The 19554-nt window shown below is 37.7% G+C and overlaps 1 protein-coding gene across 15 annotated transcripts in view; it reads right to left on the bottom strand.

The window, feature by feature from the left end:
- Positions 1-19554, bottom strand: part of RAPGEF4 (Rap guanine nucleotide exchange factor 4) — a 299972-nt gene that overhangs the window by 106072 nt on the left and 174346 nt on the right. Inside the window, exon 1 of one of the 15 annotated variants that reach the window (XM_014846622.3) lies at positions 16648-17745. The exons of the other annotated variants lie outside the window; for them this stretch is intronic. Within the exon in view, the coding sequence (XP_014702108.3) occupies positions 16648-16692 (45 nt within the window). The 5' untranslated portion in view covers positions 16693-17745. Of the gene's footprint in view, positions 1-16647; positions 17746-19554 lie in introns of those variants that run through there. 15 annotated transcript variants of the gene reach the window in all.

Below are 19554 nucleotides of genomic sequence, written 5' to 3'. Positions count from 1 at the left end.
AAGAAATTTTGTCAACAAAGTCAGAATTCAGCCCTGCCTATCTGCTTATTTCAATTTTGGGAACAGAGTGCTGCACACTTCTGGGAAACAAAGTGAGTGTAAGGTTTAGAGACATAGTTCAATTATTAAAACTTTTATGGATTGGTGTTTATTAATCTAAGATCTAGAACACCCTGCCATTTCCTTTTATAATCTCAAATTTAAATCTGGGCATGGTGGATACTGGAAGTTAACATTTATTTAATACTTTAAAATAGAAAGAATATAGAAACGCTATGGTTGAACCTCTACTTTCCCTGAAGCCAGGGGGTTGGGTTCCTGCTGGGTACAATCCAAAGGCAAGAGAATCGTTCACATGACACATTTTAGAAAATCTCTTGTGCTGAAGATGCTAAATTAATTGGCGTATACAAGCTAACATAAATATATACTCTGTCCCCTACTCCTCTCCCACACAAATGGTATATATATTGGTCTGATCTTACTTCTTTCACTTAACATATCTTAGAGATCTTTTCACATCAGAACATAAAGAGCTACCTCATCCTTTCTTTGTCCCTACATGTACTTTTGGGTAGCTGCACAGTATGCCGTTGCAGAGATAGGCCATAATTTATTAAACAATCATTTATTGACAGACATTTAGCATTGTTAACCTCAGTCTTCATGCATAAAGAAGGATAAAGCAAATGAGAAATTATGGGATATTCTACTTCTATCATCCCTGTGTCCTTGAAAACTCAAGATTCTCACTGTAAAGAAATCTTTGTAAGGCTTTAAAACAATGACCAAAGAATAAACATCTTGAGTTTTGAAGTCAAGTCTTCTTGGGAGAAATGGCTGATTCTAGATGCAAGAAATGTATAAGATGAGCCTGGAATATCTCGACATACAAGACAGCAAGGAAGTTATCAGAAACTACAAGGGTCACGTCAAAAAAGACTCAGAACAATCTTGGGTGCATAGAATCATAGATATTTTAGGACTAGAAGGGGTCAGAGAAATAATCTTGTCATTAATCTACTTATTAAGCACTGTCTATCTGCCCAACACTGCACTAATATTGCAGAGGAAAGAAAAGATATGATGACATTATCTATGATTTCTAGAACTGTGCTGTCCAATATGGTAGCCACTAGCCACGTACTGGCTATGTAGTCATGTAGTAGCCATGTAGTCATTTACATTTAAATTAATTAAAATAAAAAAATTCTGTTCCTCAGTCTCATTAGCTATATTTCAAGCACTCAACAGCCACACAAGCCTTGTCCAAGCCATGATCTTATCTTGTCTAGGATCGTGATAGTGTCCTAGAAGGTCTGCATGCTTCTATCCCCACCATTCTCAACCGCAGAGCCAGAATGATCTCATAAAAACATAGGTCAGATCACGTTACTCTGCCTAAAAACCTCCAATGGCTTCTCCTCCCACAAAATCAAACTCTAGACAAGGTCCAGTCTATCCATCTGGCTCCTATCACCTCTCTGACCTCATCTCCACTCTTCATCTCCCTGCTCAGTCCACTCCCCAGTCTTTCTTCTGTCTGGATCCACCCTTCCCAGTATCCATGGCTCACACCCTCACCTCCTTCAGGTCTCTGCTCAAATACACCTTCTCAGAGAGGCCTGCTCTGCCCATCCAATAGCATACAGTATCCCTGCCCCAAATCTGGCATTTTCTATCCCTTTTGCTATAGCATTTATCACACTTGACATTTTATATATTTGTTTCTTTTCTGTCTTCTCCGCTGAAATGTTAGCTCCCTGAAGGCAAGATCTAGTTTCGCTCACTGTTTTATCCCTCAGTTTTTGGCACACAGCAGCTACTCAGCAAATATTTATTGAATGAACAGCAGAATTTCTTCATTGAGTCATTCGTTCTAGCAGACTTCATTTGTGGGTGAGTGAAGAGAAAACTCTCCCCGAGAGGTGGTGAGGGCTAACTTACGTGTTCAGAGAGGGGTTTGTGACAAGTTAGTAACTGAAGTGTTCAGGTGTATGAAGGAGTGTTGAGAAGAAAAGGACTGGCTGTTTCCTTTACCACTGTGGCATGAAAAATGGCTTCAATGACTTGCAATTGAGTAGAAACTTCTTGATAGAGAGGACTACCGAGTAATGCCTCTCTTCCCCTGCCTTTTTTTTTTAATGGACTGGGTTTTGTATTTGATGAAATGAGTGGTTTTCAAATTTTAATATCTGTATGAATCACATGGAGTTCTCATTAAAACACAGATTTTGATTCCATTGGTCTGGGGTGTGACCTGAGATTCTCCATTTCTGACAATTGAGGTTGATGCCACTGGTCTGTGAGCCACACTTTGAGCATCGAGGAACTGGATGCCTACCAGGAACACTCTTTGGATCCATAACTTCATAATCCCTCACTAAAATGTAAGTGTTTCCTAAAGATTGGGTCTAGTTGATACAATCATAAGGTCATCCCTTAACAACATTTATATTAACCAAATAAACCAATATGTTTTCTAGTTTTTAAAGGAGTCATTTCCAAACCACTTTTATTTTTATTTTTTGTGAATACTCAAGTACCTCACAGGAAAATTAAATCCTTAGAATTTATTAAAGAAAATGTATTTGGCCTCTAGAAGTATTTGAATAATATACTTAATATTCACAATAACATACTTCAAAATTTCTAAATTACAAATAACTCACCTCAACCAAATTCATTATATAAACATTTAATAAGGTTCCTAAGCATAGGTGTAACACAATATAATCCTTAAATTACCCTCCTCAGGGAATAAGGTGAAAAATAATCACATTCAATATTTATGAAATTAGTATTTGAAAATGAAGGAGTGTTTACAATGTGAATCTAAATATCAATAGCTTAAGTATTTTGAGAATTCGCTGCGTACCTCAGTCTGTATGCTTATTCTAGCTGGTTGAGGAAGAACAGGAATTTATTAATGGATAATAAAAAACTCAGACAATATGGAAGAGCCACTGAGACAGGCTGAGGGATGACACAGTCCGGAACAAGGCCCCAACCACATTGCAGGTTCCCTTAGCCAAGCCTTGTGGCCTCTGCCATGGGCCATCACTGAGACTCAGGATGCATCCCAGAAACTCTGCCACTGCTCACTTCAAAACCCAGCCTCTTCCCTGCTACCCTCACCAAAAAAATTGGATTCTGCAAAGACTAGCAGAGTTTGGGTCATGCTTGAGCTTTAATTGTGGGACTGGACTTCTAAAAACTGGACTTTGAAAAACCCCGAAGTTTGCATCATTCCCTCCCCATCAAAAAAAAAAAAACAAAACCATAAGAAATGGCTACTAACCTGGGTTGTTAAAATCTAGGTGTAGAGAACAGATTTATAAATATAAATATGCATATTTACATAATATATAATCAAGATCACAGCTCTCTTACATATCCTGAAAGACAAGCAACATTCTTTGTTTTTTTTTTTAAAGATTGGCACTGAGCTAACAACTGTTGCCAATCTTTTTTTTTTTTCCTGCTTTATCTCTCCAACACCCCCCCCACCCCGCCCCCCGTACATAGTTGTATATCTTAGTTGCAGGTCCATCCAGTTGTGGGATGTGGGACGCCACCTCAACGTGGCCTGATGAGCAGTGCCATGTCCACGCCCAGGATCCGAACCCTGGGCCACCACAGCGGAGCATGTGAACTTAACCACTCGGCCATGGAGCCAGCCGCGCAACATTCTTATCTATTAAAAATTTGGAAGTATTTTCAAATAATAACTCTTACAAAGCCATTTGGGTATAGACTAACCCTTAAAATTATATAACATAACAACACACTTATAATAACATACTATATATAACAACATATAATATAATATATTATCCTGTTATGTAATTGTGGTTGGAATAAAAACATGTAAATATCAAGTTATTCCATGGATATTTGAGAATCCTCTGAACTGTGCTAAAATGATTGATTAGAATTCAAAGGGGGTTATTGTGGCAAATGATGCTCAGCCTGGGTTACAATGCTAGGTTTGGGTTACAAAATGTTTTATAATGAGACAGGCCCAATTAGAGACACACCCTCTGATACAATCTGAGAAGCTATAGAAACTATTTTTTAAAAACAACATCAGCCCACTACATGTGATTTTTCTCATCCTAGGTGCTCTGAAGATTCAATCAGATGAAACCATTTAAAGAATCATTTGGGGAGATTAGTGATCAGATAAGGGTATTCCTGAATTTTTTGATTTTAAGGAATCTATGAAATACATTTCCCACAGACATCAACTGTGTCTTGAGTTGACCTTTGGGCCCTTCTGCATTTCCTGAATCTCCATTACAGCGAATATTTCAGTGCTCATGCCACAGTTACTTACGTATCTATTTCTCCACGTACAACACGAGCTCCTGAAAAATCAAATATTGTGTTCTTGTTATCTTGGAATCCCTGTAGGTGCTTCGTTCACAGAGATTATTCATGAAATATTTATTTGATTAATATGTGCAGGAATCTTTGAGGAGCTTTTATCTGGCAGCAGTAGAAAAAGAATGGAAAGAACTGTTCCACTTTTCATTTCTGAAATTTCAGTTTGGCTCTTATGGTTAGATATGGAGGCTAAGTTAATTGGATGTCGGCAAATAATTTGTAGACTATTTTACTGTTGCTTCTTCCTTCCTCGGAATAACTTTTCTCTCCAGATTCACTCAGATCTGCAATAGGTGTTTTAAGATTGGAAGAGAGAAACATTAATTTAAAGTTGATGCCTTCGTATTTCCTTTAGATCAAGGAAGTTCTTGAAACAAATTGTCCTAGTCATGTGCAACCACCCCGTCCATCATCTTGACTTCCTCTTATTTTTTTCCTTGTTTATCATATCAGTTTTGAGTTGTCCTTGTTTTGATAAGTATTTCTGAGTGTTTTTTGGACACTTTTGAGAAATTCATATGAGTGACGGAACCTCCAAGATGCATATTCATACACCCAAAATTCTGCTTATCATTTCAGGGCTTAACAGAATTCCAGAAGTCCATGCACAGATCCCAAATACAAACACATGTATTCCTAACACTGCAGAAATCCACTACTACGTAGAAGCCCAATAAAATGTGTACATACATTCACCAAAAGACATATACTAGAATGTTCAGACAATAGCTACTCACAATAGCCCACCAACAACAGAATGGACAATAGAATGTGGTATATTCCCATGACAGAGTGAGAAAAAACAGTTTACAACTGCACACAATGATGTGGATAAATCTCACAAACACAGTATTCAATGAGAGAAGTTGGATACAGAAGGTATATACCAGGTACTTCATCTATCTAAAGTATAAAAACAGATACCCTTAGTTGGAGGATGGCTAGAGCGTGAGTTTCCTTCTGGGGTGGTGGTCACGTTCTGCACTTGATCTTAGCCAAAAGGCCGAGAAGCGATGGTGGTCATATTCCATTTCTTGATTTGAGTGCTGTTTACATAGGTGTGTCTGCGAAAATGTACTGGCCTAAATGACCCGTGCACTTTCTTAAACGTAGATGCTAAGTTTCAACAAAAAGTTAAAAGAAAAAACCTGTTTTAGAACAGGCAATTAACTTAATCTTCACGTTTTAGAAAAAAATTAAGAAAATATTTACTAACCCTCCATTACACATAGAAAAAAGTAAAGGAGACCTTGAGATTTTGAAACTTAACATTTGAGTTGCACCAAGTCATATGTGATCCTGACATACAGCCCAACGGGCAGCAATTAGTAACCCTCAATTTTCCTTTGAAGGTGACTCAAATGAAAAAAGAGATTGCACATATGTGTGTATACATGAAAAGCACCCAGCACAAATGTCACCACCATCAACCTCCACAGGGTGGCCTTCAGGAGCAGAACACGGTGAGAGTGAGCCTAACTGACTACCTAGCATTTTTAGACATATTCATTCATTTAGTGATTCTGGAAAACTTTACAATATTGATTGCAAATATCAAGTATCTGCTTAAATCACCAAAAACTCCCTCAAAGATATATAAACAAATGAAAAATTAAAACAAAAAGAGTGTTTAAGTTAGAATATAATTAAATGTTTTATAGCTATTTGACTTAAACACTAGCTATACCTGGCAAAGCATACCTTTTTCTACAGATCAGAGTAAGTATTACTAAAATATCAGTATGTTTTATTTATTCATATATTCCATTGTAAATACAATATGATCACATTCTTCTCAGCTATAACACTTAAGCAGCCCAATGATTTGACTCTTGAGAGAGTGACAAGTGGTTATCAATAGCCAAATATAGGTTTCTGAAGGTCTAAATTGAATCCATCAAAAGTCTCAGAAATTCTCACAGTAATTTTAGGCCATGTGTTAAATTCAAAATAAGTGACACACGTTTAATGTTACATGTTGTGAAAAACATACAACTGATTTTTTAAGTTAAGGTAATGAACAGTCAGAAAATGCATCCACCTTCCTAGGCAGTCATTACCCACGTCACCTGCCCTGTCAGCCCTGATGAACGAGCAGGTAGACTTCATAGGGTCAGGGGATACCCGTGCTGTTGTGGACTGGCACAAACGGATGAAAATCACATCCAGCCGAACCCTGGATACAGACCACAAGTATTTTAGAGACAGAAGAAGATGGGGAGGGCAACAGTTGTCCAAGGCGGCTCAAGGAAGCCTTCCCAGAGGAGGTAGGATTTGAACCAGGTCTTTCGGAAGAACAGGATTTAATGGGTAGAGAGGAAGCAGAACGGCATTGTAGGCTGGAGCCAAAATCACAGAAGGGAGTTTAAAGTATCCTGAGTCCCTTAGTCTGGCTGTTGGCATAGAGTTGGAGTTGAAAAAGGTGGGAGAAAGCACAGGAAGGTGCTTTGTTGTTGTTAATGCTGTCGAGCTAATTCTGACTCCAAATAACTCTGTGTACAGCAGAACTGAACTCTGCCTGGTCTTTTGGGCCATCCTCTCATCTTCTGGCGCTGTATCTGACAATGCTCTGCTGCTGTTCCTGTGGTTTTCATGGCCAATTTTTTTTGGAAGTGGGTGGCCACATGCTTCTTCCTAGTCTGTCTTAGTCTGGAAGCTCTGCTGAAACCTGTCCACCATGGGTGACCCCGCTGATATTTCAAATACCAACGGCACAGCTTTCAGCATCACAGCAACACAGAGCCACCATAGTGTGACATCCAACAGACGGGTGGTGTGGTTCCCTGACCAGGAAAGCAACCTGGGCCATAGAGGTAAGAGTGCTGAATCTTAACCACTAGACCACCAGGGCTGGCTTAGAAGATGCTACATATGAAGACACCACAGATTCAGCAAAACCAGGAAGACATAGGACAGATTATTAGTTGTAGTAAGGACATATATTTAGTTATTGGTTTTTACCTTTCTCATTACAAAATAATGCATGCTTACTGAAAAGTATAAAAATTTTTAATCATACAAACCACCACTCAAAGATGGCTATGATTAGTATTTTGGAATATTAATATTAATCCCTTTTGTCTAAGTGTGGGTTTCTTTTAATTTTTACCTGAAGTGTGATTATACTCTAGATAATTTTGTATCCCCTCTTTTTACATAACACTAAATCATAAACAATTTCACATATTACTACGAATTCTTTATAACGATCATGTAAAAATTTCATTAACTGTATATAGCATAATGTAATGGTTCTCCTGTCATTGCACCTTTAAGTTGCTTTTAATAATTTGCTAGTATAAATATGTTTTGAATTTAGGCAAAAAAATTCCCCTTACCTGTCCATATTTAGGGTTATCTTCTCTGGGTCTATTCCCAGAAGCAGAATATCTAGGTCACAGACTCAGGTTCCTACACATATTGACAAATTATGAGGCTTGCGTTTAAGACAACTTTGGATGGGACATTTTTTTCTGGATAAACTCTTGGAAATAAATGATCTATCTTTGGCCTCTTGAATATACCCATTGGCTTTTGCATTACAACTAATAAATATTAACGTGGAACAAATTAATCAATTAAGACAAAAATTTCCAACAGGAAAATACAAATAGATTATCCTAGCTTTTAAATGCATGCTTTGCAAAATGCCCTAGGCCCTTAATTTAATAGCATAGTAACTCCCAGTTGGGAAAGGTAAAATAATTACCGGGGAAAAAAAGTGCTTTGTCCTACACTTTGAATTGAAAATCACGCACCAAATTGATTTTTGTACTGTCTTCTGCATGTGGGTGTATTTGTCTGTATTGACTGGAAATTTTAAAAGATTTTTTTTTTGTCTCAAACAATCCAGTAGGCTAAAGCTATAATAAACACAATTTTAGTACCAATACAGGAGAAGAACATAGAAACGATTTTGCTAACCTTTAAGGACTCAGGAACCTAAGAGCAGCACTATATTAGATCTATGTTATGCAAATTCCTGGAATAGCAAAACCTATTAATGTTTTCAAGAAACCTTTTGAGCCTTTACAAAGCTCATCAAAGCAAAACTGATCAAAGTCCTGAAAGGCATATTATATAAAATAGGAACACAAAGCAGAAAAGTAGCATACTACATCAAGACACCAACTTCATTTCACATCTGGCTCATAAACCAGGTTCCCTAAATACAGTCTTCTTTTTTTTTTCAATCATCAAGTTGCACTAGTGCAGATGATGGTTTCAATTCGATATGCCAACTGTGTACCTAAAAGGGCCAAAGAAATAAGTAGTGTGATATATAAAATTTTAAAAATTTGATTACACTCATATTTTTCTTCCTTCCCCTTTCTGTATTTTTCTAATTTTCTTGAGTGTACATAAGAAGAAAAACCCATATTTTAAAGCCTTACTATTACCGGAGAAATAATAAGCCAAAGGAGGCTTAAGCATACTTTAGAAACTTGGCATTTCTGCCTCAGGGTCGCAGTTTTTTTATTCAAAGTAATTTGAAAGGCTTTAGAGATACCTGAAACATCTGGAAGTACAATGAGAAGGAATCAAATGTTATTGTGCTCTTTTATTGACTAGAAACTTAAACTGTGGACATAAATTTTTTGAAGTAAGATGGGGATTATAGCTCACCCTGAGGACAGATTTTTCACATCTCTTTGAGAAAGGAGAAATGTTTGGCTGCAGATAACTAAGCTACCACAGTCCTTTGATTAAGGTTTCAGGCAGACTGGGGTTAATCACAAGACTTGGTGATTAACAGGCTGTTTTCAGAGAAATCACCGAGTATCTCCTTCCCATCTGCTTCCGTTTCAGGAGGCTCCAGATTGTGGAAGGGTTGGGTTTTACAGCCACGAAACAGAAACAGCCTAAGTGTGGGAAGGTAGTCACGACTTGATGTGGTGGTGATGGAGGCCGGCTCTGGGCACCCGCCCACGACATTAAGAGAGGACTCACTGCTTACTTGTTTGCTTGTCTCTACCCGTCCCTGGCATTGGCAATGCCACACATCCCTGCTTTGTGCAGCTGAAAATGAAAGAAATGGTGGGCTGTATTTTCAGGTAAATCTCTTTTCCAAATAAAGACTGAACTCTTCCTATGTTACTGTCCTACCCCTCAAACCTAAAAAAATTTTTGAGAACTGAAAGTTTCATTCTTTTTACACAAATGGGGCTCCTTCCAGGAGGCAGATGAGGGACTTAGAATAGTCAATACAATACAGAAGAACAAAGTTGGAGGAGACACACTACTCAATTTTAAGACTTACTTTGAAACCATAGTAATTAAGACAGTGGATTATCGGTGAAAGAATAAACACAAGGATGAATGGAACAGAACAGGGAGCCCAGAAATAGACCCATATAAATACAGTCAACTGATCTTTTACAAAGGAGCAAAGGCAATTCAATGGAACAAATATAATGTCTTTTCAACAAATGGAGCTGGAAAACTTAGATGCACACGTGCCAAAAACTTGGATGCTCATATGCTAAAAACAAACCTAAGCATAGATCATATACCTCTCACAGAAACAACAATAAAACCCCTCAAAATGGATCACAGACCTAAATGTAAAAGCAAAATTATAAAACTTCTAGAAGAAAACATAGGAGAAAATCTAAATGATCTTTAGTTTGGTGATGAGTTCTTAGGTACAATACAAAAAGCATGATCCATGAAAGAAAAGATTAATATTGATCTCCACTGAAATTAAAAACTTCTATTCTGGGAAGGACAGTGTTAAGAAGATGAAATACAAGCCACAGACCAGCAGAAAATATTTACAAAACACACATCTGATAAAGGATTTGTATCCAAAATATACAAAGACGCCTTAAAACAATAAGAAAACAACCCAATTAAAAAGTGGGCAAAAGATCTTAACAGATGCTTCCACAAAGAAGATATACAGATGGCAAATAGCATATGGAAAGATGTTCAACATCATTTGTCAGTTGGGTAATGAAAATCAAAACAAGAATGAGGTACCACTACATTAGAATAGTTAAAATCCAAAAAACGGACAATACCAACTGCTGGTGAAGATGCAAAACAAAGTAACATTCCTTGCAGGCAGGGATGCAAAATGCATGTATGGCTACTTTGGAGGAAAGCTTGGCAGTTTCTTACAAAGCTAAACATAGTCTTACCATACAATCCAGCAACTGTATTCCCAAGTATTTGCCCCACTGATTTGAAAACTTATGTCCACAGGAAAATCTATCCATGAATGTTTATAACAGTTTTATTTATAATTGCCAAGAAATGTAAGCAACCAAGATGTCCTTCAATAGGAGAATGAATAAACAAACTGGGTTCATCTATACAAAGGAATATTATTCAGCGATAAAAGGAATAAACTATCAAGCCATGCAAGAACACTGAACCTTAAACATATATTGCTAAGCGAAAGAGGCCAGTCTGAAAAGGCTACATACTGTATCATGCCATGTACATGACATTCTGAAAAAGGTGAACTTATAGAGAGAATAAACAAATTAGTGGTTGCCAAGGCTTTGGATATGGAGGAGGGATCGACAGGTGAAGCACAGAAAATTTTTTAGGGCAGTGAAACTGCAAAGGCAGATATGTGACACCGCCTCTGTCAAAATCCATAGACACTTTACAGCACAAGGAGTGAAACAAAATATGCAGATTAAAAAAAATCATTCAGGAGGTTAGAGATCTCAGGATGGAATGCAGACTGTGACAAAAGAATTTGATATAATACAAATTTATGAAATAACCTCACTGAAGGGAGTGGGGCAAGGGAGGTGGGGAAGATGCTGACAAATGATTTTGGAAATGAGTGGAGTATGTAAGACCAAAGGCAAAAACACTTGTACAGAACACTCTATTCTATGTTATCCTGATAAAGTTTGTTTCACATGGAGGTACAGGCAATCGGTCTTAAACCACTATACATATATACTGGAATTAGACACTTAAATAAATAGATGGCAGATGGTGTGAGTCAAATTTCTCACTGTTGGAGGGGTAAGTTACAGACAAGCAAGGAGAAAAGGCTAGAACAATCCATGTGGTAATAGATAAGTTAGAAAAATCAGTATGAACTCAGACTTTGCTAAATATAGATACAGATACTGTATCTATATTTATAGATATGTATATATGCATGGAGTAGTACACCCACATATATTTTCTTGCTCTCTCAGCTAAAAGGGCTTAGAAGCAATGACGTCCCAGTACCAACAAACACACCTACCGTCTAGATCTTGGTTTCTAGTATCATTCTTCAATAAAAGGAGCCAAGGATCCTTGGCAAAATGGTGGTTGCTAAGACGGGGGCAGGGAATATACAAGCATCTAGTTGGGTCAGAAAGTAAGGAAGTGTCCAGAAACACAAAACAAAATATAATGATGGGAGTATGTCAAAGAAACACAGGAGTCAACTGAAAGAGCGCTGAATGTCCAAAGCTGGAAGAATTTGAGCAAGAAAATAAATACAGTAGCACTGGATTATAACCCAAGGTATAAAATGAATACCCATGAGTCCATACTGATAAAAAGAATTGACTGAATAAATAAATAAACAAATGTAGGAGAAGAGGCAAATCTCCCATGCAGAAGAATCCCAAATAATTTCTGTAGATAGATGTTTGTTATCAAGAGGTGGGGCATAACTCCCTACGGAAGCGTGGGCAGTGCGTAGTGACTTCCTCCCAAAGAGTCCAGTAAGGAAAGGGGGATGCAGGAGAGTGACTTCACAGCAGAGAAACTTGGCCAGTACTACCTTAACCAGGTAGTGAGGGTCAACATCAACAAGGATAAGTCATACTGATAGTATGTATTCTTAACATGAGGTGATGAAAACGGTACTTTACCTCTGTGATCGTTCCCCCAAAAACCCATAATCAGAGTCTAATCTTGAAAAAAAATCAGAAAAATCCCAATTGAGGGACATTCTCCAAAATACCTGACCAGTATCCCTCAAATCTGTCAAAGTCATCAACAACAAGGAAAGTCTGCGAAACCAGAACAGCCAAAAGGAGCCCAAGGAGACATGCCGGCTAAATGTAAAGCGGTGTGCCAGGTAGGATCCCAGAACAGGAAAAGGAGACTGCATGAACACAAAGGAAATCTGGGTAAACAATGGACTGTAGTCAATGACGAAGTATCAATATTGGTCCATGAAAAAATGCTGAAAGCTAAAAACTGTCAACCCGTAATTCTCTATCCAGTGAAAATATCCTTTAGGAATGAAGGTAAAATAAGGACATCTCAGACGAAGGAAAATTTAGGAGCATTTATAGCCAGGAGTCCTGTTCTACAAGAACATCTAAAGGAAGTTCTTCAGACAGGAGGGAAGTGATAGCAGGAGGAAACAGAACATCAGAAATGAAGGAAGAACAGCAACGCAACCAAAAATAATTACAGAGCTGGGGAGGGGATGGTGCGAACCGAACTCTGACAAGATAGAGACGGCTGTTTGAAAAAGAATTATCGCAGAGGAAATTCATTCTCCAATATGGTTGAGATAACATTAAATAATTTTAAAAAGCCCTTTAAAAAAAACAACTGAAAAAAGTAGGCTATGAAACTATATATAGTGTGAACTAAATTTTGTTTCTATATGTATATTTGTTTTTATATGTTAAATATAGAAATACATAGAGCCCTGGGTGGTGGCATTCATGGGAGATTTTTAAAAATACTTTTATGTTTCCAAATATTCAACATAAGCACCATTACATTTATGATCAGTAAAAGATAACCAATATTTAAAAAATCCACTGTCTTGCTAGACTTCGTTTTAGACTCTTGGCATAAACATTTCCTTTTGGGCATACAATATAAACTTCAATGACTCATCTGAATGTAAATTTGGCTCATAGAGTTTAAAGACTTAGAATCAAATAGACTTTTAAAAAAGAATTCCTGTAATATTCTAGGACAAATAGGATTGTTTATGTCATCTACTGGTTCAGAACCCACATCGAAGTAGCTCAAAAGACTTAACAAGATAAAATCCTGTTAATTTCCACATCATACATGTTAAGAAGACAGTGAAAAAGAAATTATGATTCTGACTGAATGGAACGCATGGAATTTCTAAAGCACAATGCTTACAGCAATCAAAGCTATTGCAAAATGTGATGTCAACATTATTCTCATAAGTGCTTCTGTCCTATTTCTTCATAAACAAGGGATGAAGGCTAACCCCAAATGAGGTATTGATTGCGTTATGATGTTATCTGAGTACACAAGAGTACAGGGACTGATTTTTTTTAGCAGTCAGCTGAAAGCACCTCACGGCAGAGGAGTTGTAAACAGCTGGTATTTCCTGTTCCCTCTTCTCCTGGGCACAGACTTTCTCCCCATCTTCAGAGCTGAGCCCACAGTGGTATCTCCCACACTGGCCAGAGTTGGGGTGGAAGGGCCTCATGACGCACGCTAGATCAGTCAGTGTCCTTCCCACGGGTTTTCTAGCTGTAGCTGCTGGGGAAGAACCAGGGACTGTTGGCGGCCATGTTTCCAGGCTTGGGGAGAAGTAGAGCCCTTGGCTTCTATTAGCTGAAGGCCAGCTCCACACTGGCTCTTCCTGTGGACTGGGGATGTGAGTTCTCAACTTCCTCTCCTGTTTTCTTCTATGGTGGTTTGATGTGGGTTTCTGCTGCCTGTAACTTACATAGTCCTGAGTTACACAGTAACTTAGTGACCCTGCATTCTTGTGAAGAGGGAGAATGTTTAGGGGGGTGTGAATAATGAAACATTCCTTTCTCAGAAATCCTTTGGTTTCAAATGCCGTTGCTTTTGTAATGTGTGAGGTATTTTGGCATTTAACTCCTCTCTCTCTCTCAGTTTCACACTCTGATACAATTATCTGTTTACCCAGCTCTCTCCTAGGCTGTTTAGGCTATTAGGCTGTTTGCTCTTTGAAGTCAAGAATTAGTTTGATTGAACTTTGTATCTCCAGAGCCAACTGCCTGCATGACACATAGTAGGCACTTAATGTTAGTTGATTTAAAAAGAATTAAACAAAATATGATCATTTTTCTTCCTTTACTTCTTCAAACTTTATTAATTGGAAATTTGTAGCTAGGATGTGAAAATTAATTTATTTAAGAATAAGGGGTTTGTTAATCCATTTAGTAGTATAGGAAACTATAAAGAGAATGATTAAACTAATTAAGAAAACAAATTGTTTCATGCAGGCCATAGCCATTTAAAATCACTGATTCATACAAAAATAATTTGTGGGCTAAGTTACAAATAATATCCCTCTACCTATTCATTAAATTAGGTCCCTGAGGATGTCTATTAAGCAGCACTTTGTTAGTTTGATTCATTTACTATTTGTGCTTGAAATATTCTATAAATCAAGTTTTTATTAATTCAAAAGGTGATACTTGCAGTTATATACAGAGTTTACTCACAAACATAAATTCTCTTAAAATCTACAAAATAAACGGAGGAGGGAAGACAAATCTAATCAAACTCTTGCTAATTCTTGTCTCATTTTTATTTCTTTCAGACACATTCTAATTTTATTCATGCCTCAGGTGCACACTACTCAGTATAAATACCCAACATCCAATCTATTACTACTCTCTACTGTTTATTATCATTAACAATGGACTGGAGAGGTACAAAAATCCAATCACACTTCATTCCTGGATACTCACTAGCACAGTGACCTTCAAACTAGGTCTCCAAACTCACTTTATCCTCAGCCTTCCGTCCTTATTTGTTGGTAACTGCGTCCTTCCACATGGTCAGGTAAAAACCCTAAAGACTCTTTCTCATCCTATAGTTATCCACAGGAAATCCTATGACCTCTATGTTCAAAATCCATCCAGAATGCAACACTTCCCACCACCTCGACTGCAACTATACCGTCTTCTTTATCTCTCCGTGAGATGCTACCCTATCGGCATAGGAGTCAAAGAATTTAGCGACATTGCCATTTAAAATTATTTCCATTCCCACCTGCTCAGCTATATGAATGAGCTTTCCCAGCACTTACATATACCATAACCAAAAAAAGGAAAAGAATTGATTTTAAACTCTTGTTGCATCTAGATAACGAATTCATTTTTAAAAAGCACCGAACTCACTCAATGATGAACTTCCAATAAAAATTTACTTTAATATTTAATAATCATTTGTGAAAATCTATATTTATTTTTGTTTTGACAACTGTATACAACTCACTGTCATAACTCAATCTAGAAGAAGAATTTTAATAGATACTTATACTCACAAGAAATTTTTAAACACTAAAATTTAAATTTATATACTTATTTTTGATATATGCAAATACAAGAAAGTGATTAATAAGAGAATTTCAATCATAAAAATAAATTACAATATGGAAGTTCCATATTAACCCGAGAGCTCACATTTGGACAGTTAACATGAAGGAAAATCATCTCCTATTTTCTTGAAAACACTGTTATATTTGGGTCTTTGTTACTGTAGCTGAATCTATATGTTGACTAATACATTGACACAATTAAAAAGTAATCAGGCCTGGAAAAAAAGTCACTACAATAGGATAAAATTCAATGGAGGATATAGAATGGGAATATGATCTAAAGGAGAAAAAGAGATAACATTGCAACTGTTACAGAAAAGCTTGTTCAGATATTTTTAAAATGGTAACAAATTGTTCCCACAATGCCTACCTCTGGTTTAATACACAGGAAGCATTCTATAAAAACCTACTAATTAATAGACTCACGTCTGGGGAAGTCTGTTTGACCTAGAGGACTCGAACTAAATATCTTTTTATGGACTTGCAGATCAGATACCCCGTCACTTAGGAAAGGCAAATATCAATGAATTATTAGATTGGAAGACATGTGAATGCATGAGTTGGCTAGTTTGGCTAATTTGGATGTCCCCAAGTACAGGCATATTACAAATAAAATAACATTTACTATTAATATTTCACTTTCATCCAAACGTTTTGTGCCATGTAACTAAAATTTCAGCTTTAACATCAGACACGCAGAAACACCGGAATGGCCACCAGAGGGAGCCCAAGTGTTTTTCTGAATGCACCAGATAGCAAAGAGAAAAAAGAAGAAAACACACACAAAATAAAAATGTGGAGAAGTGGGGGACAGGGCGGGAGAGATCATTATCTATTTCAGTCACTTAAAAGTATATCTTGTTGAATGACAGAACCATTTTTGCATTTATATTACAAATTCCTTTACTAGGCAGCTGTACACTGCAATGCTTTGACACTTTTAAGAGGAGAATTGGGTAAACATAATGCTAAAAAATCTCACATACCCTAAAAGTAGAAGATCCAGGGTGGACGGCTGTGATAACATCCATGATTCTCTTCTGGGTCCCAAACAAGCCAGGTGCCTTGTCCAGCTTATCTTCATGGTCCTACTCTTACTTCCTGGTCCATCTTTGCAGTTAACTTTGGGTGTGGTTTCCTCACTTTGTTTGGGATCAAGCTATTAAATTACAGCACCGAGTGAGCACTTGGTGTGACTGGGGAATTTTTCATTCTCCTGGCTGAGCCAAATTACATGGACATGAAGATGAATGACTTTCCTTTTGGCATCCTGAGGTCTTCCCAGAACTGAGAACTGGACTGAGTCCTAACAGGATGCAAGAGGACCTCTATAACGCTTCCCACAGACCCAATCTCCACATAAACCAGAACCCAGGGGCCAACCCCAGGGATCCCCCTAGGCCAGAAAAATGTCCTGGGGCTGAGGAGGCTACAGACAAGAGTGTGATCTTATTTAGAATTAAGCTCCAGGGAAGCTTAATAGAATATTTAAATTTGAAAGCAGTATCAAGTTTTGGAATTTTCCACATGCTTTATCTTATTTGATCTCCCAACAATCCTTTAGTTGTAGTAGGTCAGGGATCACCATTTTATGGAGGAGGAAACTGAAGCTTGTGGAGCTAAGCGACTTGTTCAGTGTCACTGGCTATTAAGTGTCAGGGAGAAACTGACGCACTTCTGGGGACATTGACTATAACAATGAATGAATATTGAATTCAGTCATACTAATGTCTTCTGAGAAAGAAAAGAAAACTATCGTCTTCCTTTTCTTTCAAATTACAAGTAAGTGGAAGCATGACAGAAGTGAATTTAATGACTTAGCACTGTTTTACCCAGTACTTTCATGGTATGTTTTCCTAAGTTTCCTTTTCATGTCCAGATGGCGTCAATTTATCATATATGCAAATATTAGCACAAACAAATGAAATCCCACAAGGTTAGGGCCTCTGCTGAATGCTACTAGATTTAACATGTTTATTAATATCTTGAATATGGAATCAAAAGCATTCCTACTAAATTTGACACTGAAACTTAATTGGGTGAGGGTGGCTGGCACTCAGGACTGGAAGAAAATTTAAAATGACCTTGACAAACGGAAAAGGAAAAAGGTCAAAATTCGATAGAAAGTTTTGCAGAGTGATTCATTTAAGAGAAGAGGGAAAAAAAAAACAAAGGAGAAGAACAGAGATGAGGGAGCACTGGCTGGGCAATGACAGCAGAGAAGGAGCTGGAGATCAGAGAGAACAATTGGTTCAAAGGCATCAGCAATCTAGATCTGTCATTTGTAAAAAGAAAGCACAATATTGGGAGGCACAAATAGGGAGAAACTCAAGCTAATTCCTCATCAACATTCAAAATAGATCAGGCTTTAGGGAAAATAAAAAATGGTGTTTTGTTGGGACCCTGAAATGCCTGAAGCTTGGAAGCTAGATTTTGATAACTCTGAAAGGAATCCCAGATAGTGGAATGCTGAAAATAAAAGTTTTTTATTTTAGATCTGGTGAAATTAGCCTCAAAAGAGAAGGCTCTGGTGCTCTGTTGCTTGGTTCATGCAGTGCTCCCGGCCTGGAATATCCTCTCCCTTCCACCTGGGTGACAGTCCTTTCCATCAAGAGTGCACACAGGCACTTCCTCCTCTGAGGCCTGCTCTGAGACCCCACTTCTCCCCGAGGAGAACTGCACCGTGCCCCCACAGTCTCCTGACAGTGCATACTGGGTGCCAGCACGGGGAACTACCTGGCAGGCGCCATCTCATTAATCCTCCTGGAAGCCCCCTGGGGTAAGACACGACCATCATTCCCACTCTGCAGATAAAGAAACAGAGGACTAAGCAGGCTAACCAATTGTCCATCTTCACATGGTTAGTAAGTGGCAGAGCTGGCCCTTAACTCAAGTTTGACGAGCTCCTAAGCCCACGTCCTCACACTACGCTCTCCTGATCACTTGTGCCCAGGATACTTCATGGTACATACGTGTTCACATGTCTGCCTCCATCCTGGGACCACATCTCCCTGAAGCAACCATGCTTTTTTTATTTTCGTAGCCCCACATGAGGCCTGAGATCAATCAATACATATGCATTAAATTAAAGGTTTTCAAGCAAATAGATGGCATACTCTATGGGTATTTCTGAATCATTCTTTGACTGAAGGAAAATAGAAAAAAAAAACTAAGTTGAGTGAAGAGAATTTAAACATTTATAAAAACTGGCAATAAGAATTCTGAACACATATTACTAAAGGTGGTTTTATAATTTCCTTTTCTGGAAATTTTAAAGAATGAAAACAGTTAAATATATATTTATCTACCGAGGCACATGTTTGTGTCTATATATGTATATATGTGTATGTGTGTGTATATGGGCATCTATCTACCTATCCATCTTCAATGTAATTGTACCTATAGACAAAGAGAATGACTACAGAATGTTTTACTACCTATGGACTCAGGAAAGCCTGTCTGACACAGAATTCTTATTAGAAAAGAACCCAAATTCTAAATGACATGTAATCACTAGATTAATTTACCCAAACTGAGAACACCACAATTTTCTCTCCTAAACATAAGACATATTTTGCAAATAATTTGGTTTCAATTTCTCAAAACAAGAACAATAAAAATTCCAATACAGTCATGCATTGCTTAACAACGGGGATACATTCTAGAAAATACGTCGTTAGGCGATTCCATCGTTGTGTGAACATCATAGAGTGTACTTACACAAACCTAGATGGTACAGCCTCCTACACACCCAGGCTCTATGATACTCATCCTATGGCTCCACCAGTATCTATGCAATCTGTGTTTGACTGAAATGTCATTATGTGGCACGTGACTGGACATGACCCATAGATGACACTGTATATTTTAGCCTCATAGTTAGTTGAGATAAC

The sequence above is a fragment of the Equus asinus genome, chromosome 4 (assembly GCF_041296235.1).
Source record: "Equus asinus isolate D_3611 breed Donkey chromosome 4, EquAss-T2T_v2, whole genome shotgun sequence".
Classification (NCBI taxonomy): domain Eukaryota; kingdom Metazoa; phylum Chordata; class Mammalia; order Perissodactyla; family Equidae; genus Equus; species Equus asinus.
Note: the sequence above shows the minus strand (reverse complement) of the source record. Positions and strands in the feature narration are given on the sequence as shown.